At 45.7% G+C, this 24,762-nt stretch overlaps 1 protein-coding gene across 4 annotated transcripts in view; it reads left to right on the forward strand.

Moving 5' to 3' along the window:
* The window catches only part of CRIM1 (cysteine rich transmembrane BMP regulator 1), a 186,129-nt gene that overhangs the window by 158,743 nt on the left and 2,624 nt on the right, over window positions 1–24,762 (forward strand). For 3 of the 4 annotated variants that reach the window (XM_035000900.1, XM_035000899.1, XM_035000901.1), the window contains 3 exons: window positions 13,691–13,885; window positions 20,629–20,751; window positions 23,403–23,593. In XM_035000900.1, coding sequence (XP_034856791.1) covers window positions 13,691–13,885; window positions 20,629–20,751; window positions 23,403–23,593 — 509 coding nt within the window. The remainder of the gene's footprint in view (window positions 1–13,690; window positions 13,886–20,628; window positions 20,752–23,402; window positions 23,594–24,762) is intronic. The other variant, XM_035000898.1, reaches the window with a different exon arrangement.

The following is a 24,762-nucleotide window of genomic DNA, read 5'->3' on the forward strand; positions in this document are numbered from 1 at the left end:
ATTAATAGGATTGATGATTAATTTTGAAAAGTGAACAGCTTTGTCTCATTAGTTATAATACCCCTCATTTGGGAATTCATCCTTGTACTAGAAGGAAACTAAGTAGTAATTACCCAATCATTCTATTGGAACACTCCCTGATTCCCTAATTTTTTGTATTCCAGTTTTCTAAGCAAATACAAATTTAGATTTTATTTTCATAGGCTTTTTGACTGTAATGATGGCTTCGAGAATGGGGAGCAAGAATCAAAAGATGACTTGAGCACATAAGTCAGGTGAAGGTAAAAGGTCTGGTGGGAATTCTGATGTGTGATGGCAGATTGGATCTGGGGTTCCTTGTAAACAAGTGCCTTCAGTGTGACACACTTCACTCTGCAAAGTAGCGTCATAGCCTTCTCGCTGACAACATCCTGTGTGCCTTCCTAGAACCTTTCTAGAGCAAAAATGATTTCAGTGAGGTCTTTATTCCATCACTCTCAGATGACAGTAAACAATTCAGCCAGCAACCCTTACCTAGTAAGTGCCTGTGGGGATGCTGGCCCTGACCACGTCAGCCTTGCTCTGATGTCTTTGTTGGTGATGCTTCTGCCAAGGACCAGATTCTAGCAGCTTCTCTGAGGGGCCCCACCATCAGCATCCCAGTGGACCTTCACTTTGTCCAGGGGCTTAGTCATTCCTGGACAAATATTATAAAGAGCATTACACTGATCATAAAGACCTTTCTTAATTTAGCTTATGGGGTCCTCAAGCCCATGTTGCTGCTGCCTCATACCTGCTGTTGACTTTGGAAAGGAAGATGCTCAGGTGTGCCCAATGATCGAGCGAGCCAGTCTAATTGAACAGGACTGGTCCTGAGCAAGCAGCTCCTGTATCGGCCAAGTCCTGTTACTCAGTGCATAGAATATTGTTTTGAAACTTGGAATTTGACAAGTATTTATTTATTTGTAACCGTTAGTGTGTTATTTCAGAAAATATTTGAGGTCAGATTTTTTTTTTTTTTTTAAAGATTTTATTTATTCATTTGAGACACAGAGATACAGAGAGAGAGAGAGAGAGCATGAGCAGTGGGAGAGGCAGAGGGAGAGGGAGAAACAGACTCCCGGCCGAGCCAGGAGCCCGATGTGGGGCTCGATCCCAGGACCCCGGGATCATGACCTGAGCCGAAGGCAGACGCTTAACCATCTGAGCCACCCAGGCGCCCCGAGGTCAGATATTTAAAGTCCTATCTATTGGCTGGAAATCTCTGAGTCAGTGCATCTTTCTCACTTAAAAAACTTTGGCCAAAGGTGAGTTCTTTTTGGATGCTAGTCAGTTGTTTGTGTCTGTCTGTGTGTTTATATATGAGAGATAGGAAATGATGTACTTACATGTTATGAAAGTATATATATACAGGTTATAAAATCCGTATGTATGATGTGAACAAAGTTAAGATAGTCTCATTACATGTCTCTCAGTTCAGTATCTTTTAAGTGTCTTTAAGTATTCCTATCTTCAAGGGTCTGTAAAAATGAGTTCTGTTATGGGTGGCACCTGATCATACATCTCACTGATTAGAGGTTAGCTATTTTTTATATTTATTATATATATCTTAATATTTAAGGTGGAGCTTTCATGTGGAGTCAGGCTGGCTTGGTGCACACTGTTGGTTGTGATAGTACGATTCTGTTTCCGCTCTTTTGTGATCTTCAGCTAGAAAATGATCAGTAATATATGTCCTTAGGAGGGCGGTGTCTCCAATTTCTGTCAAGTCAGCCTATTACACATCATTCATTTTTGTTTAGATGTATGTGTATGATTATGCTAATTCGTCTAGGTATCTTTTCTTAGAGATTACAAATATAAATAGTATCTCTGTGGAACATCTGTTGATCATTGAGTATTTAACTCAGCCCAGGAATCAAACATAGCAAATATTTAATTCCGCATCTCTAAGACATACAACCCATAGAATTAAAGGTTGTACCTTTTTAAGCCATAATGTTATGAGGCTGGTATCTCTGTTGCAACATTTTTCACAGCTATTTCTCCAGTGTGTTTTCTTAAACACTTACGTGTTTTGGAAAGAGAACTTACTTTGGAGCCGAAGGGTTATGATCCCACCTCTGGCACATGCTAGCTTTATGTCTCAGTGCTAGGATCTAACCCTAGCTCAGTTTCCCCATCTCTGAGATGGGGACGGTAATGTTGTTCTCTGCTTCACTAAAGTGCTGTGAAAATTAATTGACATAATGCACACATGTGAATGTGCTTAGTCAACACAATGTGAACGCTTGGCTCAGTTCAGTGACAGCTCTTCCAACACGGAGTGCAGCTGATCTGGGTAATGTGCCAAATGGATTCTGGTATCGCACTTTACATATAGCACCTACCTCTCTGCAAGAGAAAAGCCTGGATATAGCATCCCAATGATGAGCTGTTGAAGGACAAGAATATTTTAGGTAATGCTTCCATGCTGTACCTCGTCCTGCACACACTTAGCTTAAAACAGCCCACCACTGCTTTAGTCACTGTATTGTGATCCAGGTGGAGGTGGCATGCTTTCCAAGGCTCTGTAGTGCAGCTGGGTTGGGGCAGTGCCCTGCCCACAAACCTCAGAGCTTCACTGTCCTTTCATGCCAGGGATGTTGCTGTGGGAGAGAGAATGGAGCTCTTTTAGTTTTTGTTTACTTTGAGAGGCTGGTCCCATTTGAGGAGTCTGTGAACTTACAGTGCATGATCCACCATGATTCCTACAGAGCACGTGGCCACTGTCATCAGGAAGAGCCGAGGTATGCTTCCTGAACATTCTTCAGAGCTCTGGGTTCTTGAGGTCCCCACACTGCAACCAGGTGGTCCCAGATAGTGCTGAAGTGATTTAAGCGGAAGGGAAGGGGAGCAGGATGCTTTTCTGTGTGCTGTTTAAAGGGTAGAAGACTACAAACACTCTGGTTGTCATGCACTCTACTAACTTTAGAATGGGTCTCAAGTTGTTGCAACAGAAATAAACGGTGTTTGATTTCAGTCTGTTTAGGTCTTACCCTGCACCCTGGGAAGCACCTCATCCTGCTCACTCCATATGCTGCTTTCCGTTGGCTGCTTGTGTCCTTTCCAGGCCTTAGCTGTGTAAACAGAAATTCCAGTAAGCCTCTCTGAGTGGTGTCCTTACCTGGGCTTCAGCACACAGTCTTATTTGAAAGAGGTCTCTTGCACAGATCCACAAGCACATGCCTTTTACCTCTTATTTCCATCCAGGAGACCAACTCTGATTTTGGACTCTCTAATGGTTGGGGGAAAGGCCCCTCTACAGGAGGGTTACATTTCTAATGAGGGCATGTAATCAGACCTGATGTCAGCTGGCAGACCCTGATGGGCCACACACAGGCTGTGACGACAGGAACTTTCTCTGGGAAGTCCAGTGGTTTCCACTTCAGGGTTTTCTTAATAAGATTCTGTACTCTTTCACATAGATGGCTTCCCTTATGTCCTAAGGGAAGCGTGCTATTTTCCTTATTTAGGCCACCTTCATCTTTCAATTTTCCTGCCTGCCTTTTAGACTACATTATATATTTCCATAATGGTTTCTATGTATAATCTCCATGAAGGATTGTCAGCCTTGTAAGAGATGGGACCTCAGTTAAAGTTGAAAATGGAATATTTCCCTGAACTTTCATCCATTAAGTGCTTACTTGACCCATAACAGATGGTTAATGCACAGATTAAGTCCTATCAGTGAGAAATAATGTCCTCTTTGCGTGCAGTGGGAATCAGCCAGAAGTCATTGTAGTTACCAGTTTGGTAAGATTTCTATTCCTGGAGCTCAGGAAAGTTTATAATTTTTTTTTAGTGACCTTATTACCTATTTTTTCCAGTATGTTGAAGAAACCTGAAAGGTTCTTTCAGCCTTTATTAAAATATACCTTGGACTCCCACCCCAAGAAATAGAATAAAGTAAAGCATAAATGGACTGCCAAGAAAGGTCTTAAAATGGTGGTCAGATCTACTTTCAAAGTATTTGAGACGTTATATAGAGGCAGGGGTTGGCCTACGTGGCAGTAAGTGTCTCAGTTTTCTCTTTTTATAAAAATGAATTAAGAGTAGATGTTTTATTTATTAGAAGCTAGAAGTTATTAGGGACTCAGGTTTTGAGTTAAATCAGTAAATATTTCTTTTTTTTTTTTTTCAGTAAATATTTCTTGAATTTTTTAGCCAAAAACCTTTAATCATGTGCTGACAGAATTACTGTATATTAGACCTGTGCCTCATTGAAATTGTGCCATCTGCATCCGATTTCAGCAAGACTTCGTCGAGTTCCGCTTTTCCATTCTTCTCCAGTCAAGACAGGTCCAGTGCGCCAGCCTGTTGAAAATCAGTCTTCATTAGTGCTTACGAGTCTGTGTGCCTCTTGGTGACCTGCGAATTGTTTGCCCAGGTTCCTTCTTCGTTGTGGTTTCTGTTTGTCTCCTCTTTATGTAAACAGAAGTAAAGCTGGTTTCTCAAATAAGAGGCACACACATTCGATTTCTTCTCTAAACGTAGTTTGTACCCAGCACGTGCCCAACTTTGGGATACAGAAATGAGGATGAGATCACAGGCCAGGGACTTGAATATTTTATCCGTTAAAAGAAGATAAAAATATAATAGTAGCATCTTATTCCTTTGTGGCAGTTAGAGAAAGATCACTGCAGTTCAGTGTTAAATTTATAAGCAAAAATTTTTGAAGGTACTTTCCCTACGCTTCCCAGAGTCAGCTGCTTCACTGATGATTCTTGGCTGCCTTTTTCACCCTCTTTTCTGAATCCCCTGTCACCGTAGTGTACCTTGTACCTTCTCACATCTGCCTGAGTGATCTCTCACTAATGCTTCTGTAAGTCCCTCAGACCTCAAAGTTAGGAAACCAAATCGAAGCAGAACGTTGTTAGCAGGGCCTGCAGTTTACACAGCTTTCCAAAACCTTCAGCATGTCTGCCTGGACCTGAAGTCCTATAGAGCTGGTGAGATCTCCTGATCCAGGAGCATCTCCCCAGGGGTGGAGACCTCACCCGCCTCGGGCACTACTGCGTCTCCAGCATTCAGGACTGCGCTGTCACAGCGATGTGTAGGAAGGAGAAGCACCCCTCTCCGCTCCTGCGGTGGATTATTTTGCAGCGGGACTTACTCCGAGAATAAGAGCTGCATTTAATTTCTTCTCCTCTGGGATCCCAGAGTAGATTACTTCTCAGAACTCTAAATAGTACACTGGAGCTTTGAAAGAACTGATGCCGTTTCTAAAGCTGCCTACCTTCCTCCCAGGAAGTGCCTCCCACACCGCCACTCTGACTTCATGACCACTACGGCCAGATTTAGAACCTGAAGCATCTGACAGGAAGGTTGTCTCCTGGCAGCCACTGAAGAGTGCAGCTACAGCATAGGTTCAAGGGGATCTTCATTTTCAGATCCTTCCACAGAGGACAGAGGGGCAAAAGCCCGGAGATGCTTCCTTTTCAGAGGCTACATCCCTCGTCATGGTCCGATTCAGAGCAAGACCTGAGCCACCACATCAGTGATACTGAAACACTGAATTGGATCTTTAGAGGAAGAAGCCACCACAGCTCTGGAGTCGAGGGTTTCCCCAGCAGTTAATCAGCTTTATGGTATAATTAGTAAAAAATAGCTCATGAGTAAAAGCAAAGTCCAACCTTAATAGCCTCTTAAGACATCTTCTCTTGAAGTAAGATGGCCAAGTTTGAATAGTTGGAAAAGTCACCTTGAAAGGAGTTAATATTTCAAGGCTTTGCACTTCTCCCTCCCCTTTTTATGAAACAGAATCAGGGAAAACGAAAATAAAAACAAAAACACCGAGTTCTCCAAATTCCACCACTGAAAGACATGGCATACTTTAGTCCTACATGATGCCATATAGCATTGCTTATATTTGAATCCAAAGACGATGAGACGTGTCTGTGCACTCCCTGAGTTAGATGGCCCCACAGAAGGAGCCACCGCACATGAGTGCCCTGGGCCTCCGACACGCGGTGTTGGGGATGACTGCAGAAGCAGATCTCCATCCTACAGCAGGGACTTTGTTTCTGAAGGAGGCCAAAAGTCACTTCAAGCCTGGTCTGATGGATGAGAGAGACCCGAGCTGAGGAAACCACATATCAAAGCTGATCTAAACCAAGGAGTGGCCATAAAATAGTAACTATCTTCATTGCATGTGTCAAAATTTGGCTCTGGATGCCTCTGCAAAAGGAAAATTCCAAAGCCATGTGAAGCAAGGGCAGTATCGTTGGAATACATTTATAGCCCTCTACAGTGACTGCTTAGAAGGGGATCACATTTGTTTGGATATATAACTCTTGATGTGTTTGTCCGAAAAAGAAACCTTATTGTATTAGTGTCATACCTCATGTTTTTCTTGGAACATCCTCCTCTAATCCTCTTCTTCCGAGAGACGTGTTAAAGAGAGATTTGCCTAAGAAAGACCGTGAGTCCTCAATAACTGCTTCATTATCTATGTTCCTTCGTAGGATTGTGCCAGACGTATGATGCAGTTAGTTGAAGGGTAAATTACCTTTGAAGACGAAGACCTTAACCCCCAACAAAGGCGAAGGGCAGGAATTCTGGTGCCCATTTTTTTTTAGAGTTAGTAATCACCACGTTTGTGTGGCACAGGAAGTGGCCCTCCCTGAGGTTACCCTGCTGGGTACAGGTGGGCAGAAGGTGTGTGGAGACTGTGGAGCCACACCCACCTTGGTTCCCATCCTGGCCTTGCCACTTGCTAGCCGTGCGTCTTGGGCAAGTCACGTAATCTCCCCATGCCTCGGTTTCCTGTGGAATTGGGGTAATACCCTGTCCCACTGGGCTGTGGAGATCGAATGGAACGACTCCTATAAATCACTTAGCACAGTAGCCGGTACATAGCAGGCGTTCAGCAAGTGGGAGCTCCTATTATTGGGTATCAACAAATAAAAATAATGTCATTGTCAGTGTAAACAAACCAGTTGGAGTGATAAATAGAACAAACGGTGCAGCCCACTCTGTAGCCAAATATAAACCGCCTAGACCACTTTTAGTTGGATGTTCCCATGTCTCCATTTCTACATCCCTCTTCAGCCAGAGTGCTTAAAATGCTTTTACATGTACTTCTAGTCAGACTGCTCCTTCCCACAAAAGACTACAGAGACTTTATTAGGTAGAACCTCACATTGAATAGAATGGCCGCCATGTCTCCCTGTAGACAAAGTTGTTTCTAAAACTCTCTGACAGCTTTCTCAAATTAACCCAACTGTGCCATGGAAGGCGGTGGCTTAACCAGGAGCAGAAAGAGCCTGTGAGAACTAGGGGACACCGAAATCCATCAGCCAGCCCAAGTGACTCCATGGTTTCAAGGCCTCTGTTTAGCTCTTTGCCCTTCAGGTAAAATTTAGTCAAAAGTAGAAATATCTTGATAAAGCCTCATTAACCAAACTCTAATGAATGAATCTGGGCCACATAGCAGCCACCCTGGAAAGGATTAGTCAGGGCTTTCCAAAAACCAAGAATCCTCCATGTATTTCATAGGGAAATTCAGTAGAGTCTTACATGTGGCTTTGTTTTAAAGCACCTTTGAAGAAACACACTTGATCATTATGAAACGTGCTGATACTGTGGTTCAAACTGATCAGATGTGAAGATCCCGTAGAAAACACTCCCCCTAAGCAGTGGAGGGGAAGCATTGCTCTGTCACGGTCTCTGAAACGGATCTCCTCTTGGACTGAAGGCCACGTCCTCAAGCCTGCCTGTCCTGACTTAACACACCTAAAGCTAACCGTGGCTCTCCCCACAGCAGCACGTTGGAACCAGCTTGGCCCTCTCCTCACGGTGTTGTGTACTTCCCAGGGAGGCCCTGGAACATTGGAGACCACATGAAGAGGGTTCTGTGCGTTCCTGGAATGGAAGGAAAGGAGCCACTGAGTTGAGCTCAGCGTAGAGAACCTGAGCCTTGTAGTCAGACGGAGCCAGGGGATTACGTGGGCTCTGCCACGTAGTGGTTTGGTTATATCAAGTTGCTTCCCCTCTGTAAACCTGAGTCTCCTCAAGAGAATAGACTGCCCTCCTTCTTAGGGTGTCTGTGAAGCTGAATGGCAGTGAGTTCTTGAGCACGGTACCTGGGCACCATGGATGCTCAGTAGATGCACTTCGGTTCTTCAGTATTTGGCACCTAGATTCCTCTTTCAGAACCATCTGGTGTTTCTCTTATCTCTACCATTTGTCTCTTCTGATCTCCAGTCTTTAAGAAGGGCAGCTATGAGAATGCTAGAATGCCGTTCAGTGTCATTCAGTTCTTAGATCTTGTGGCCTCCCTGAGCTCTGCACCGTGAACTTCAACATTGGCTTAGAGTTTTGTGCAGACCTTGAGGTCCCTCAGTCCTGCAACCAAGTGCCATTATGAGTTTAAGGTATACAGCATGATGGTTTGAGTTGCATGTATTGTGAAATGATCACCACCATAGGTGTACTTAACATCTGTCATCTCATATGGGTGCAATTAAAAGAAAGAAAATTTCTCCTTGTGATGAGAAGTCTTAGAATTTATTCTCTTAACAACTTTGCTGTCTATCCCATAGCAGTGTTAGCTGTAGTCATCATGTCGTACATCACATCCCTAGTCTTACTCATCTTACAACTGGAAGTTTGTACCTTTTGACCACCTTTCTCCAGTTTCCTTCCTGTCACCACCCCCCCCACCTCTGGTAACCACAAGTCTGATCTCTTTTTCTGTGAGTTTTGTGTTTTGTTTATTTTTTTAGAGTCCACATTTCAATGAGATCGTGTAGTGTTTGTCTTTATTTCACTTAGCCTAATACCTTCAAGGTCCATCCATGTTGTCACAAATGGTAGGATTTTTTTCATTTTTATGGCTGAATAATATTCTATTGTATATATATAACACAACTTCTTTGACCATTCATCCATCAACGGATACTTAGGTTGTTTCCATGTCTGGGCTGTTGTAAATAATGCTGCCATGAACATGGCACGCCTGGTTTTTTAAACCTTCCTGATCTCAAGTTGGAATTAGTTGAAAATAATCTTGAAGGCAAGATGCTTCCGAGATAATCTGTGATGAGCAGAGCTTAAATGGAATAGAGATAAACCAGTAGAAGTTCCTGGAAATTCAGTCCATGTCAGCCCACTCCCTGAGGGGAATGGCTTTATTGTGATCATGGAAGCCCCTGGACATGGGACCCATCTGGCTCGCCCTCTGAGTGACTGCGTGGAGCCTGCTGCAGTCCTCTCTGGGGGGCTCCCAGGAGAATGCATCTCAGTCTTCCTTGCCATCACATGGCTACTTTGAATTCTTAATCTTCATTGAATTTAGGAAAATACCTGTTTTTGTAACAAAATCAAATAAGGAATTTCATTTTCACCCAACATATAGTCAGAGTTCTTGGTTCAACCCATCACCTCCAAGTCATTCAGAGTAGTTACTTTCTTAGATCATTTTATAAATATTCTTTGAGAAATGATCTCCTTCAGTTGCTGAGTCAGCAGTTACTGAACACTCTGTTATGCTGTAGCTCAGCATTTGATCATTGGGTGTTTCTTCCATGGTTTAGTTTTCTTACAGTCTACTCAGATTCTTCAGAGTTGAGCCGCTAGCATTCAGAGAGCACCATACCACATAGCCAGGTGCTCTAGAACCGGGCTCCGATTAAGCTCTTCCCCCTCAGTATCCTCGTGTGTGTGTGTTTGGGGCTTGGGAGGGGTCAGGTAGATAATGCATGCTCATGTGTGTGTGTGTTCAAGATTTCCATTTTATATATTGCTGCCTATTTATCAAAAGTGACTGACATTCATTGTCAAAAAAAGGTGAAGAGAAAAACTCACCAATTCTAACGTAAGTTACTATTAACATTTTCATTTCTCTCTAGACAGTTTTTAATTTTCCTCTTTACGTGATGGAGCTTGTCCTATACGTGATGCATTTTAATAACTGCCCAGTATTCTCTCATATGATTTCATTGAATCATTTAAACATTCTCTTATTAAAGACACAAATTTTTTTCCCTAACTTCTTGTTGTTATAAATAATATTGTGATGAACATTCACCAGAAAACACTTACTTCAGGACTTTTCTGATTTCCTTGGGATAGATTCCTAGAAGGATTATTGGCTCAATGGTATATAAACTCCGTAGAGTCACAGGAAGGGAACCGCCAGTTCTACTGATGACCCCACACGATCCACTGTTCTCCTACCCGAAGCTCCCAGTGACTGAAATTTGTCCTCTCTTACCTTGTTGCACCCCAAATTGGCTCTGTCCTAGCGGCGACTTCCTGGTTGTGTTCACACAGAGAGGCCTAAGAGTTGGAGGATCGATCACTGCATTAATAATCGATGACTAATCCATTAGAATATCTGGAGGAGTTCGATAAGGCCTGACCAGGTCCCTCACAAATTCCCCGTTTATTGCTTAAAGCAGTGAAATGACTCATCTATTGGAATTACCTCTGCCCAGCCTCCTGTGCAGGAAGGGTTGTCCTTTCTCAGCATCCATATCCTGACAGCTGTCTCTCAGAAATCTCTCAAATCTCGCCTTGCCTGTCCGCCTCCATCCACGCTGCCCTAACCGAGCCCACGTCACATCCCTGTGACCAGTATCCTCAACTTCCTTTCCCCATCTTGTCCTCCATGTTGCCCTTTTCTAGAGCTCTCTCCTTACCATTAAAGCTGCTGAGGTCCCTCCTGTCCTCTACAGGAAGGAATCTCAATACGTCCGTTGTTACTCAGGGCCCCTTACCATCTGACCCCAGCTTCACTTCCAGCCACGGTGCGTGTGTGTGTGCACATGCGTGTGCATACACACACACTCTCTCTCTCTCTCTCTCTCCATTCTGACGCTCTCACTGCCCTTCCAGTGTGTCAAGCTGTTGGACACACTGTCTTCTGCTTGGAATGCCCTCCCCACAGCTTTGTCTTCTGCTCATCCCTCCAAGTGAAATGCGAACACCGAGTCCTGAGTCATGCCTTCCCCAGCCCCCAGCAGTTAGTTGCTTTGCCCTCCATGTTAAACTCACAGGAGCAGTGGTTTCTGTGTTATTCTGTGGCGAGGTGTCCAGTTCCCCAAGCCTGTTCCACCACGTCTCTGCAGTCCTCTGGGTCAGGGTCATGGTCATGCCTTCTTTCCCACTGATGAGAAGAGTTCATAGAATCAACAAATGAATGTCTTTATAATGTTCAACATATCATGATTATTTTTAGTATATCAGTGCAATTTTTCACAGATAATTTTAGCCTCATAAGTAGGAGTAGCATTAATTAATTATCTTAAGATGTGTCTTTGCCTAGATCCTGAGAAAATACAAACCAGTGCTTGGCCTTGACTCGAACCCCTTTTTATGAAGTCCCCATCCTTCCTGAGTTCATGCCTACAGTTCATTCCCTCACTCCTTTTCTCTGAGAGGACTGGCCAAGACGCCTTTGGGAGGAAAAGCACAGCAGAAAGTGCTGGACAGGATGGGCAAGGAGTTTAACCTTAACCTTCTCTCTTCTAAGGTCCTTGCACGGTAATCCGTTATTCAAATTTTATGCCATGATATTGGTCCATCAGAGGAGCTGTTACAGGGTTTATGTAAAATATAATCAGTGATATTGCTTTATGAAGAGCTGCTTCCTTTCATAAAGAAGTCTCTGCATAATAGACTCTAGATTTGATGGCAAATCTAATGTACTCAATGAAAAGTTGGCTGGAGGTCAGAATATTATTTGAATTGGGTTCATTAAATGATTCTACTGAGCCATTTGACATGTGCGTTTGAGATACCTTAATGAAGTTGCCTCCCCTGAGGACTAGGCTAGGCAGAAATGTCTATCGGGTTTGGTTCGAAAGCCTCCAGTTATGTTTTTAAGCTTAACCGTCAGTGCACCAGAAAACTTTCTGTGGAATGTTGAGAAAGCGAAGTATGTTTTTTCATAGATAATGAGAAAGCATTTCTGTTCACGACTGGAACTTCCTGTGATTACTCGGTATCCCTTGTTGAACTCAGGCAGCAGTACTGAGAGAAACCATGAAGAAATGTTGAGAAACAGAGAGATTGTGCATTCTGACACTTGACCTGCTTATAGAAGTCTGCAGTGGACTGAGACGCGGCTATGGAAATACAACATACTAGAGTAATAGGACATTCTCAGTGCCATTCAGTAAGGTGCATATGCTTGAGTAATTGGTTAAGAAGAGAACATGGACACCAAAAACAGATAAGAACATTTCTGTCTTTGGTGAGCCTCCTCTGGAAAAGTTCAGCAGGAAGCTTTGAGCTGGGTCTCCGCAGACAGCAGATTCCGGCCACCTTAGAGCAGGTGGCTGCAGGTTGGGGTTGCTCGGAGAACGTGGCACCTGATGCCCACACGTTTCTCCTCACTCCTGCAGGCGTCCTGGGCTCCGTCCTCTGTGTCTGGGCAATAAACACTGCCTCCATTAGAGCTTCCCAAGTGCCTTCCAGAAGGAAGAACCCTGAGCCCCTAACATCACTCCTTTCCTAAGGAACTTTCCTTCCAGATTCCTTTATAGCTTTTTAATTATCGGTGACCAGTGGTCAGTAGAGCTGCCTTTAGAATCTGAGCATAAAATTTCCCCAGGTTGGTAGGAGTCATCCAGTTATTGGCCTGTCCAGTGACGAGGAAGTGCTGACCCCCATTTCCCCGTTGGTCTGCCCCATCTCTGCGGGGCACTGGGGCCTCTCTTTGAGCCACCGTTCTTGAGCTCTGGAGAGAAGGACAGGCTGTAAATTGTGACCACTCATAAGTAAGTTCAGATAAAACCAGGAGGCGGCATTGAGTCCAAGAGAAGAAAGAAACTTTCTAGAAAAAAGTTGGGGACGGGAGGAAATGAGGATGGCAAGAGAGACTGGAGAAGAAAGAACAGCAGAGGGTTTTAAACTGTAAATTCTTACACACAACAGTAACTCCTAAAAATACATTGTCGTCAGGGGCACCTGGGTGGCTCAGTTGGTTAAGAGTCCCAACTCTTGGTTTCAGCCCAGGTCATGATCTCTTGGTCTGGGATCAAGCCCTGCTCAGCGTCAGGCTCCGCGCTCAGCACAAAATCTGTTTCAGAGTCTCTCCTTCCCTCCTCTCCTCCTCCCACTCGTGCTCTCAGTCTGTCTCTAAAATAAATAAAATCTTAAAAAAAAAAAAAAAGTATATATATATATATAGTCAAAAAAAAATATATATATATATAGTCAAAAACCATAGTTGGCTGCAAAAATGGATTGAACGGAAATGAGGTTGTTTCTAAAGTAGAAATGCCTCTGTTGACGAGGGGGAAACGCACCGAGCATCACTGAAGACTGAAGGAAGTGGTCGTGTCGCCGCCGATGCCCCCTCGTTCCCGGTGACGCGCCCCAGTCATTCCTTACTACTCCCCTGAACCACTTACGAAAAGATTAACCGAAAGTAGGAATTTCATGAAACGTCTCTGTAAATACACTCAGCTGGACTTTTTATCCCCTTCCACGTAAAACCTCTGAACGTGTCTCTACCTATTTGTATTTAGGTGTTCCTTGTGTCGTGTGTTCCCCGGCCACCCAGTGTGAACGAATTTGCACTTTTTGCAATGACGATCTAGTGACACCTGCCCGGTGGGTCCCATTCCCCCTGGCCGTACCCGTCCCTGCCCTGGGTTAGTCGTCTCCACGGCCCTCGGTCCCGTCCCGCGACTCCACCCTGTGCTGTTCTGTCCCCTAGAAGACACGACCCCGAGGAAGGCGGTGTGCCACTTCAGCGGGAAGGCGTATGCGGACGAGGAGCGGTGGGACATAGACAGCTGTACGCACTGCTACTGCCTGCAGGGCCAGACGCTCTGCTCCACCGTCAGCTGCCCCCCTCTGCCCTGCGTCGAGCCCATCAACGTGGAAGGAAGCTGCTGCCCGATGTGCCCAGGTACCCCGCTGGGGGCGCGGATGGTGCGTGGAGCCGGCGCAGCTCCGAGCCGGTTCCGCCAGCTCGCGGGGCCCATGCAGTGCGTGGGCCCAGCCGGGGTCTCCCCGTGCAGAGATGGGGGGCGGGGGCGCGGGGGGAGCTTGACCCGTGCAGAGATGGGGGGCGGGGGCGCGGGGGGAGCTTGACCCGTGCAGAGATGGGGGGCGGGGGCGCGGGGGGAGCTTGAGAGCGACACCCGGGGGAGTGCCTGACTGTGGGCCCGGCTAGAATTGCTCTGCTGCTTCCCATTTGCATTCTCTAAATACTGGTGGCACGAGTCTGATGGCCGTACCGGACTCTTGAGCATACCTGTGCTGTGTGGGTGACACGGTGTCCGTGCGTGCTGGACTAGCCCGAGATGGACGCGGTGGGGGACCACTCCACAGCCATCACAAGGGGACTGACTGTACACCAGAGCCAGAATGGAACAGCTGCGTTTAGAGAATACAGCTCTGTTCATTCTGGGTTCAGTTCATCAGTCCCAGCAGTACCCAGGTTGTCCCGGGCTGCCTGCCCCCAAGCCCTCTGGCCAACACCATCTCTTCCCACGGAGACCCCATCCGGCAGCCATGGAACCCCATGCCTGCGCCTCCCCCCACATCCACCCTTCATGTCCGCTCAGCAGCCTGCCTCCAAGTCTCAAACCTCAGCTCCCCGCCGACTGCTGCCCAGATCCCCCCCTGCCCCGGGCCTTCCTCTTCCTTCCCTATGTCTCATGCCCTAGTCCTCTGCCCCTCGTCCCAGAAATGCAGGGCCTGAGCCCTCCGCAGCACGGCCTGGGCCGCAGTCCAGACCCCCCAGCCCTAAACACACAGACTCCACCAGCAGTCCAGACCGCAGAGCGCCTGCACCCTAGCAGTGGGTCAGGATCCTTTCCATCTTCACCTTGCTGCATTATGTTAGAGTCTTGTTCCCTGCGATGCAGGAAGCTCGGAGTCCTGCCAGCCGTGCTTCTACACTGTGCGGTCGTAAATGGGATGGTCAGTTAAGCCCCAAGCGTCGCATTGTCTGCACTCATTGACCTTTTACTGAGAATGTCCACTTCTCGAGACTCTGTAAAGGCTGGGATGTTGTGCCCGCTCGGGAGGCTGAGGCCTTTCCAGAGCCTTCACTTGGGTGCTCTTCCTGCTTGTCTTGTGGGCGTCGTGTAAGGCGCAGACGGAGAGTCACGATCACTCTGCTGGTTTATCATTCTGCACCTGGCGAAAAATGAAATCCCTGAGGGTCACCCAAAGAAGAACGAGGAAAACCGTGTATTTCTCATGGGAGCTGGTTTGCCCTCATACCACCTGTCTCACAAGCTCCATACCCACCTTCCCAGTAAGATGCTTCTGAGGTACAAATGGGGAGACTTGACCTTTTGTATTCAGCAGAGACTCGCTTAGTGCCTGCTGTGCACCAGCCTGTCCGAGGCACTGGGGGGACCGCAGAGAACTCAACAGAGCACCGTCCACACGGAGCTCACGTTTTCGTGGGGAAGGACAGGTAGCAAACAAGAAACAAGAAAGAGCACCCAGGGTGAGGCCAAGGACTGTGGTGCAAAGCATAGCCAGTCAGGGGGCAAAGGAGAAGCGACCGGTGGTTTTGTTTGAACCGGTGTCATTTAGGAGACCCAGAAGAATGGAGGACTCCGAGGGAAGAGGCAGAACCCTCTGGGTATAGACAGGGCAGAGCCCTGGGCTGGGAACGCACAGTGCCTGTTGAAGGACAGCCCGGAGGCCTGTGTGGACGGGCCCCGGGAGCAGGAGGGTCAGGCGAGCGGAGAGGCCGCCGGGAGCTGAAACCTGCAGTCTCTCTCGGCGGGGGCAGGATTTTACTGAGTGGGAGAGAAACATCGGAGGGTCTTAAGCAAAGGAGGGAAGCTGACTTCCCCTTTCAAGGGATGTCTCTGGTGCTGGGTTGAGCATAGACCGTGGGATGTGGAGGCAAAGAGTAGTCGGAGGCTTTCCCAGTAATGCAGGTGGCCGCCAGTCGTGGCTCTGGAGGCAGGAGGAGTGGCCGGGCTCGGATTCTGTTGTGAGGGGACAATCAGTAGGATTCAGTGGTTTGTAAGCCTTGGGGTTGGGTGACGAGATCCCCCAGGGAGTGAGTGTGGTGGAGAAGGGCCGCCATGACTGAGCCAGAAACCCTCCAACTTTGGGAGACCAAGCAGGGGAGGAGGGCCTAGCAGAGGAAGGAGAGAAGGAGCCACAGCGACGTGGAAGGAGCCCGGGAGCTGTGACCCAGAAGCCAGGGGGACCTGGGCCAGGGGCGCCGTTAGGTCCTCGCAGGAGACGCGCAGACTAACCGTTGTCGTGTAGCCTTGTCCCAGTCGCCCTGACCAGAGCCGTCTCGGCACAGTGGTGTGGAGGCTCAGTCTAATGAGAGGTTTCAAAGGAGAAGGGCAGGGTGAATTGGAGACGCTGGTTATCAGCCCTGTTACACAGTTCGCAGGTGAGACTGCTGTCAGGGGGAGTGGTCCTGCAGGCGTCCCCAGGATTCGAGCTGGACCTTGCAGGACAGGTGGGCTCTCTTTACTGGAGTGGAACGAAGAGCATAGACGCCATCCTTTGTTCGGGTGGGGAGGCTCATTTTTGAGCACGTGAAGGACGTGGTCACATAGGTGCTTTGGGAGGATTCATAGGTGATGTGTAGGAGGGACTAAAGCAGGGGGAGACCAGAGGCTGGGACAGCCGTAACCCACATGGCAGACGTCCCAGGTGTGTGACAGCAAGGCCCCCAAATCCAGGTGACGGTGCTAGGAATAGAGGTCAAGAGACACTGTCCTTGGTTTGTGATTTTAAGAAAGGAGAGAGTGCATATATATATAACATCCTTGTTCATTATGAAAGATTTCTCCAGGGACTTCTCAGTTAGGATTTACTGTTGGATTGAAATTTAATTTCTGTAAATCTCCTTTTTGCATCTGATGTACTATTAATGAATCATTTCTCCATGTTCTCTCTAAGCAAACTTTGAAATCATTCACACCTTGCCACCTTGCATTTGATTGTGTCCTTCCAAGGAAGGTGGGTCCCCGCCCTGTTCTCACTGGCTTACTGTGTGATCTTAGCCCGGGATCTTCACCGAAGTGCCAGACTTCCATTTCTCATCTCGATAGTTCCTGCTACCTCGCGTTGCCCCCTGTACATATCGACTGCCGGTCTGGCCAGTCTCACCCCTTACAAAGCACTTTCCCCCTCTGCTGTCTTAGGATATGAGGACAAAACCCGTGAGCTGGTTCGTACTTGTCCCATTTTAACAGAAGAAACCGAGGCTCGGGGAAGTTAAGTGGATTCTCCGAGGTCACGCCACTAGTTGGCAGACTTGGGCGTTCTGGTCCTCAGTTGACTGCAGGTTCCATCTCCCCAAAAATGGTGCCTCAGCTTGTGAGCCCCAAGCATCCTGCCCCCCCCCCATATTCCAGGAGAGGACATTTCAGGGAAGGTGGCTCTTACAACTGGCCAGTTGCCTCTGAAAGTAAAATATTTCCCCAGTAAGGGGTCTTGGGTGCCTCTGAAGTTCAGAACATACTTGACCACAGGAGTAAGTCTTCATTGTGACCACGTGCCCGTGATCCACGTGGCCTGGCCACATGTAGTTTTGTGTCTGGGATGCCAGCAGCTGTGAAGGGCTGTGACAGTAAATGCCGGAAGGGCTGTATGTGAGAGTTGGGGTCGGACGCAGGCCTTGGCCGTGGAGGCCCTGGGTCTAGGCGTGGAAAGAGCGTAGCTCCCACGCTTCTTTTTGTTTGTCCAAATCGTTTTGTTTTTGTTTTGCCAAAAGATGTTTCCTTTTTGGCAAAACTGCTCAGAGACAGTGTCCCTTGTAAGTTCACATTAAAGGGAAACGACCCTTGGGCGTGACGGCTCCAACCTAGAGCTCCGAGTATTTTGTGATGAAGAGGGAGGTGTAGGTGGACGTCCGTCCGAGCCGTACTGAGGTCAGTGGAGCAGACCCGTACCCAGGGCAGGCTGTGAGCCGCTCAGCGGGGAGGGGCCCACGAGGACAGGACTGGTCTTGCTCATGGCTGCCTCCCCAACACGTGGACCAGTGCCGCGCTCAGGAAGTATTTGTGGACAGGGGTGATAGAATCAATCACCGTGTGAGACCCCCTCCCTGACCCAGGGCACACCCTTGTACCTCCCCCACTGCTGCCAAGCAGAGCCTTCCTAAGCACCTGGGGGAGGAGGACTCACCTGTCCGGTGTGCCGTGTGTGGGCTTCCCCTTGCAATCTATGCATGTGCAGATAGGCGGTGCGAGGATTTCAAGCCTGCTTCTCTGGGGCTTTCACCCAGGAAGACCCTGAGGTGAAGCAGAACCAATCCCAGCTCTGGGGACCTCCGTGGGGGCTTTGGCTGCTTAGCCGTCCACACTGCTAGGTCTGGTGGATAGATCTCACTTTGGCCTTTTCTGCTGAGCTCCCTGACACCGGGGGGGGCAGGGGGAGGCTGTTGTGATGCGAAGGTTCGGTGCTGTGTGGACCCTTAGGGGACGCGCTCAGAGGTGCTGTGGCGTCGAAAGATGTCACCTAAATGTCAAGGTCACTTTTCTTTCCAGACTCTTCCAGGATATTCCTATCACGTAATCAGGGTTTCTCAGTGGGCGAACTAAACGCCATGCCCTGTGCACCCACCCCAGAATCACCCACCGTAGGCCTACAGAAGCACGACCTGTGAGAATCAGCACATTTTATAAGCCCTTCAGGTGACTCAGAGAGGACAGAAAAGTTTGAGAGTCATTGGTTTCACTCCAGCGGCCCTTGCTTCTCTAAATAACACTGTCAGTAAATTCTCTTTTTAATTCTAGAGTTTTTAGGTATCTTTTTGAAACTGTAAGTGTCTAGGCCTTGCCGTGTCTGAGGTGCCAAACCCCAAGCACTTGAAAGTCCCCATATAACTTTTATGACTCCTCCAAAACTTAACTACTAATAGCCTTCTGTTGACCAAGAGCCTTACCATATCATAAAGAGTCGATTAACACATACTTTGTATGTTATAGGTGTTATATTCTTAGGATAAGCTAGAGAAAAGAGAATAGTAAGAAAATCATAAGGGGGGCACCTGGGTGGCTCAGTCGTTAAGCATCTGCCTTCGGCTCAGGTCCTGATCCCAGGGTCCTGGGATCGAGCCCTGTATTGGGCTCCCTGCTCTGCGGGGAGCCTGCTTCTCCCTCTCCCACTCCCCCTACTTGTGTTCCCTCTCTCGCTGTCTCTCTCTCTGTCAAAAAAATAAATAAAATCTTTAAAAAAAAAAAAAGAAAGAAAGAAAATCGTAAGGAAAAGTACAACTACAGTACTGTACTGATAAAGCCCACTTAGAAGTAGACCCATGCAGTTCAGACCCGAGTTGTTCAAGGTCAGCTGTATTTAAGAAAGAAAGCAGAAGACTCGGGGACAAAAGCCAAAATAACTTTATTCCTGGGGCACCAGAAGACCCGGGCCGTGGCGTCACAGAACCGGATTTGAATCCCACCTCTACCAGTTCCTGGACGCATCATCTTGGGCAATTCACTTAACCTCTCCGATTTCCTTCCCAGGCAGGAACTCCCGTTAACAGACAGCGGAAGCAGAGCAAACACTCTCTTCCCTGTCATTTCCCCTTCTCTCTACTTCATCTTACGGTTTACTTCTTGAAAGGCAGGTAACTACAGGATAGACAGCAGTCACTGTGAGCAGGGGATTGTTAGTTCTATTTTAACTTCTATCACTTGTACTTTATATATTTTATTTTGGACTCAATTGGGCTACTAGTGAATATTTAGTATTACCAATGCTGAGTAACCTTATAAAAATGAGTTTAATAATATGGCAGGATCTGGCCAAAAGGAGCTATATGGTTGATGCAGACTTTTGTGTCACCTTTTGAAAATAGGGGTTCTCAAGAACTATTTATTTAAAATGTTAACCAGATGAAGAAAGGATATATAAATATATTTGTTAGGAGCCAAAGAAAACTCTGAACTTTTTAAACTGGTCCCTTTTAGAACTTAGCTTTAAAAAGAAAAAAAGGGAAAAAACCCTGATATTTGGGACAAAGAATATTGTTCTTCTTAGATGGCCTTGTTTCATGTTGTAGAATCTTATTGATCAGAGTGCCTACGTGATCAAGTTAGATCATGGAACTGTATTTACTGAAGATCATCTTTTAGTCCACATGGTTCCAATGGTAACAAAGCAGACATTTTATACTTGAGCCAGGCCACACCTTGTCAGGTCTGCCTACAGTCTGTTCCCATTTAGGGGAAGTGACTGGAGGGGAAATGCCTCAGGAATGCATAAAGAGTGAAAGATGCTTTTACTTTTTCACTTCCTGGGATATATTTTATATAAATGATTCAACATTCAAGGTTTAAAGAGAAACCGTTATTAAGATATAGTATTTAGCTGATGGAAAGTAAAAGAAATCCTTCCAATTCAGCCAGTCCCTATCAGCTTGCACAAAACTACAGGGCCAACACCATTTGACATGAAAAAGCAGAGCTTTCTCCCTGGTGCGGGAGAAAACTTTCTCTCCCTTTTTTACATGGTCATAAGACCTGTTTCCCGCACTTGCAAAGGTAGTGACTCTCTAGCAGTAGGTGATAGAAATGCAGAAACAGGATCTTTCATGTCCCAGGACGTATTGTACTGATTGAATGCACCATCCATTTCGATTGAGGAAACAAAAGTCAAGAGTAAGTAGCTCCTCCATCATCTCTTATGAAAAATGTCCTTTTCTTTTAGAAATGTATGTCCCAGAACCAACCAATATACCCATTGAGAAAACGAATCACCGTGGAGAGATTGACCTAGAGGTTCCCTTGTGGCCGACACCCAGTGAGAATGACATTATCCATCTCCCCAGAGGTAAGTGCTGAAGTCGACTGAGATCTCTGTAATCTTACATGTGGTCTACCTTTTTTTTTTAACTTCCTTTGCGTATCTTTTTAAATGGCAAGCCCAAGTAAGTTCAAATAAGGACTCCAGGGAAGACCTGCTTGGCTGTAACATATTTAACCCAGAATGATAAAGTAAGTCTGCAGGTAACTGGATAATATGCCTCCTTCTGGCCCCACATGCTCAGAGACTTAGTGATGATGGAAAGAAAGATGTTCTTTGTCCTAAGAGCCTGGTATCTGGAATTTCAAAGCCAGCTCTCCTATTTGTACGTATGTGAGCAGAAGAATAATACATTATTCAGTCCCTGTGGATTCTGGACTAAGCAATTGTGCATTAGGTTACCCTCTGCTTCTAGGTTGTTCTTACTCCATGAGAGTTCAGTTTATTTTATGTGCTGATTTTTCCACTCATCAGGTTTATTCCTTGCTTTTTTCCCCCAGCTCTGTCCTTTTCAGTTGTGTAACAGGCACATTATTCTGTCTCTCAGTAGTTAAGTGACAAAGCAAGGCAGGGTTCCTGTCAATATTGCACTCTCTAAAAGTAGACCTCTTGATCAAGAGTATAAACTTCCTCTTAGCCTTGACTCAACACCGCCTCCTGTCTACTCCAAGGACATTCTTAAAATCACTGCTAGGCAATTTTTATATCTTTTGGGAGAAGCAATATTCATTGCTTGAGAGATTAATGGTCTGTTGTTACTCTAGATACTCTGCAGGTTATGCTTCTTTAGATCAAGCCAGATAACCAGGGAGCCAACCTCCTGGACCCAGCGTTTTGGCTACTTATATAATTGCTATGACTGAACTGTGCTTTATCATTACATTTAAATTCATTCAGTCAATAAATATTTGTGCCTACTCTGTGCCACACACTGTTCTACATGCTGGGCTTTGGTCATAAGAACAGCCTTATTTATTGCAATATATTGAGGACCTGTGCATTACTTAGCATCATCTCTGTTACAAAGTCCCTGAGGAGGATATTTCCTCATGTGTCAGTAGCAGGAAAATTTGTACTTCTCCTAAGCAAGATTTTTTTTTTTTTAAAAGATTTTATTTATTTATTTGACAGAGAGAGACACAGCGAGAGAGGGAACACAAGCAGGGGGAGTGGGAGAGGGAGAAGCAGGCTTCCCTCGGAGCAGGGAGCCCGATTTGGGGCTCGATCCCAGGACCCTGGGATCATGACCTGAGCCGAAGGCAGACGCTTAACGACTGAGCCACCCAGGCACCCAGCAAGATTATTTTTTAATGTTGATGACATTGTAATCTTGTTGATGGTATTTGTTTCCTCTTTTGCTTTTGCTGCTAGGAAGCCCAAAGCTCAATTTTATGGCCTGCTTTTTGCATCAAAACAGAACTTAAGCACTGGACTGAATTTTATAAATAGACTTGAAGCTTCCTTTTCCTTTCACTAAATTTTCCTTAACTTTTCAATTTCCTTGTATGACATATATTCCTAAAACCATTTGCTATATCATTTGGAATGTGGTAAGGCAAAAATTCATTCCTTTATTCATTGTGTATTTAAAACCTGAATTCATCAATAAGATGTTATTTTGACCTTTGGTATTTGTCTTGATGCTGATAAATAATGAGGGTTTTTTCAAATTCCTGTAAAGTATTACCATCTACACTGGATAGAATGCCTAGGAAGGTCCTCTTCTTTCCATCCCCCCAAGCTCCCCCACACACACACACAGAGGAAGAAGCGTATTAATAAAAATCTGATTTTTAAACTGTAGACAGTCTTAATATCACAAGGCTGTGCTATGATGAGCTGTTTCCAGAACAATTTAAGAGCAACTATTTTTGATTGTGTAATTCCTGCATCATTCACTAACCTGGTCTTTGATGCATTTAGACAGTCTGAACACAGTAGTTTATTTGAAAGAAAATAAAAGTAAGGAAACTTCCAGGGAGTGCTCCTGATTGATATAGAGTTAACCTAGTGATCTCTGCAATATTTATGGCAAGAATGATGATTTAAAGGAACAGAAAGACCTGCATTCATAAGAACAAAACTAAATGTTGTCTCCTGTGCAGTATATTAACTAAGGCAGGAAAATGATCTATTAGGCCTAGTGAGTTTTCAACAATTTTATGAAGAGGGAGGCATTTTTGCTTAGAGCTCAGTATCAACCAAAAGACCAAACTCTTGATGCTGGTGTAGTTTTTACTGTGACATTAGTAATTAGTCTTGGCTGTTAGTATGGTAAGTCCAAGAAGATACTTTGTTCTAGTCTCCTATTTGCTGGTAAGCGGGGAGGTAAGCTAATGTTTCTGTTTCCGAATCTTAGAGAAGACCATATAGGTTAATGTTAATCAAAATACTTTCAGTAATCTAGTTTAGTCAATTTATAAGGATGAAGCAAGAAGCAGCTTCACCTTGCCCAGTTGTTAACCTTCTCACCCTCATATTTCCTGTCTCACATCCATCCCTAAGAGCTCTGCCCTCTCGTAAGAGCCCTCTGGATCTTTACATTTGAATCGTGTTTAGCCTGAAAGCATTGGGAAGAAGTGAAACCAAGTCATTGATTGGCATTTGCAGTGTAACTAAAATAATCCTTAAAAATTCTTGTTGAGGTAATAAATGCTTGTTAACTGTTTTTCTCCTAGACATGGGTCACCTGCAGGTAGATTACAGAGATAACAACAAGCTGCATCCGGGCGAAGATTCTTCACTGGACTCCATTGCCTCGGTTGTGGTTCCCATAATAATCGGCCTCTCTATTATAATAGCATTCCTATTCATCAATCAGAAGAAACAGTGGATACCACTGCTTTGCTGGTATCGAACACCAACTAAGGTATTGTCCTGAAAAAGTTTGTCTCTTGAGTGACCGAACTAGGAAAGCTTGCGTGCTTACATTTCTTTAAATTGCTTGATGTCTTTTATATTAGCCAGTGAAAATTTTGCTTTGGTCTTCATGGGCTCAAGCGCACAGCAAGCTGTAGCCATCCGCTACAGAGTACTTGCCTGGGGCTGGAGCAATCAATGGACGAATTACCCATCATCCACTGGTTAATGAATCCTGACCTTCCACACAGCCAATGTCCTGGATTTAAAGTTTTCAAAAAAAAAAATTCTGGATTCATTGTTTATATTAGAAATTAAAACCTGAATTTCTCAGTGATCTATCAGCTTAGAATTGGGAAAGAAACCTAGAAAGAGGGCGCCAGCACTCGGGTGAGAGCCACAAGACTGCTCGAGCGTCCTGAGCATATACAGAACTCCAAAGGACAGGGAGATATATCCAGGGCAAGCACCGGGGGACAGGTGGCAGAAGATCCTGAAGAGACTGTAAAGTAACACTAGACCAGGCAGAAAGGGGCACATTTCACTACTGAGAAAGGACGAATATGTATTCGTCAAATCAGCCTATCTTAAAAGCCAAGAAAATTCATTTTCATTAAAGGGAAAAGTCAATGACTTTTTCCAACCCTGAGTCTACTTTTTACATTTAGTCTTTTTTCTTTAAGAAAAAATCATATACCCTTAAGAACTTGAAAACCGCTTGAATAATTATTTTAATCCAGTTTACCACCTAGATAACTCTTCTGTATAAAATTCCTGTCAGATGCTTATCCGGCCTCTGATTTTCTTTTAAGAAATACACTTTGGGCACCTGCAGGCTCAGGACACGGGGCTGGGCAAGACCCAGTCCCCACAGCGAAAAGCTGGGAAGAGAGACCAGTTCATAACGTGAATGGAGTGGCTGGCTACAGACAGGGGCTGGCTGTGTGATTTAACATTGTCTGTTTATCTTAAAATCTGCCTGTCTGGTGACTCCCACTTCTTCAACCCTTGTAAGTGCTAGCCTGCATGTCAAGGATTTGAAAATAGTTCAGTGGTTTCACCATTCTCTTTTTTCAGTTCCTTCATCCACTCCATTTGACATAATTTATTGACAGTTCACTTTTAAACCGTTTTGTGAGGCAGGATCCCTTACGAAACTACCGCTGGTGCTAGAACAGG

The sequence above is a fragment of the Mirounga leonina genome, unplaced genomic scaffold, assembly GCF_011800145.1.
Source record: "Mirounga leonina isolate KUSES-001 unplaced genomic scaffold, KU_Mleo_1.0 Mir_125, whole genome shotgun sequence".
NCBI lineage: Eukaryota > Metazoa > Chordata > Mammalia > Carnivora > Phocidae > Mirounga > Mirounga leonina.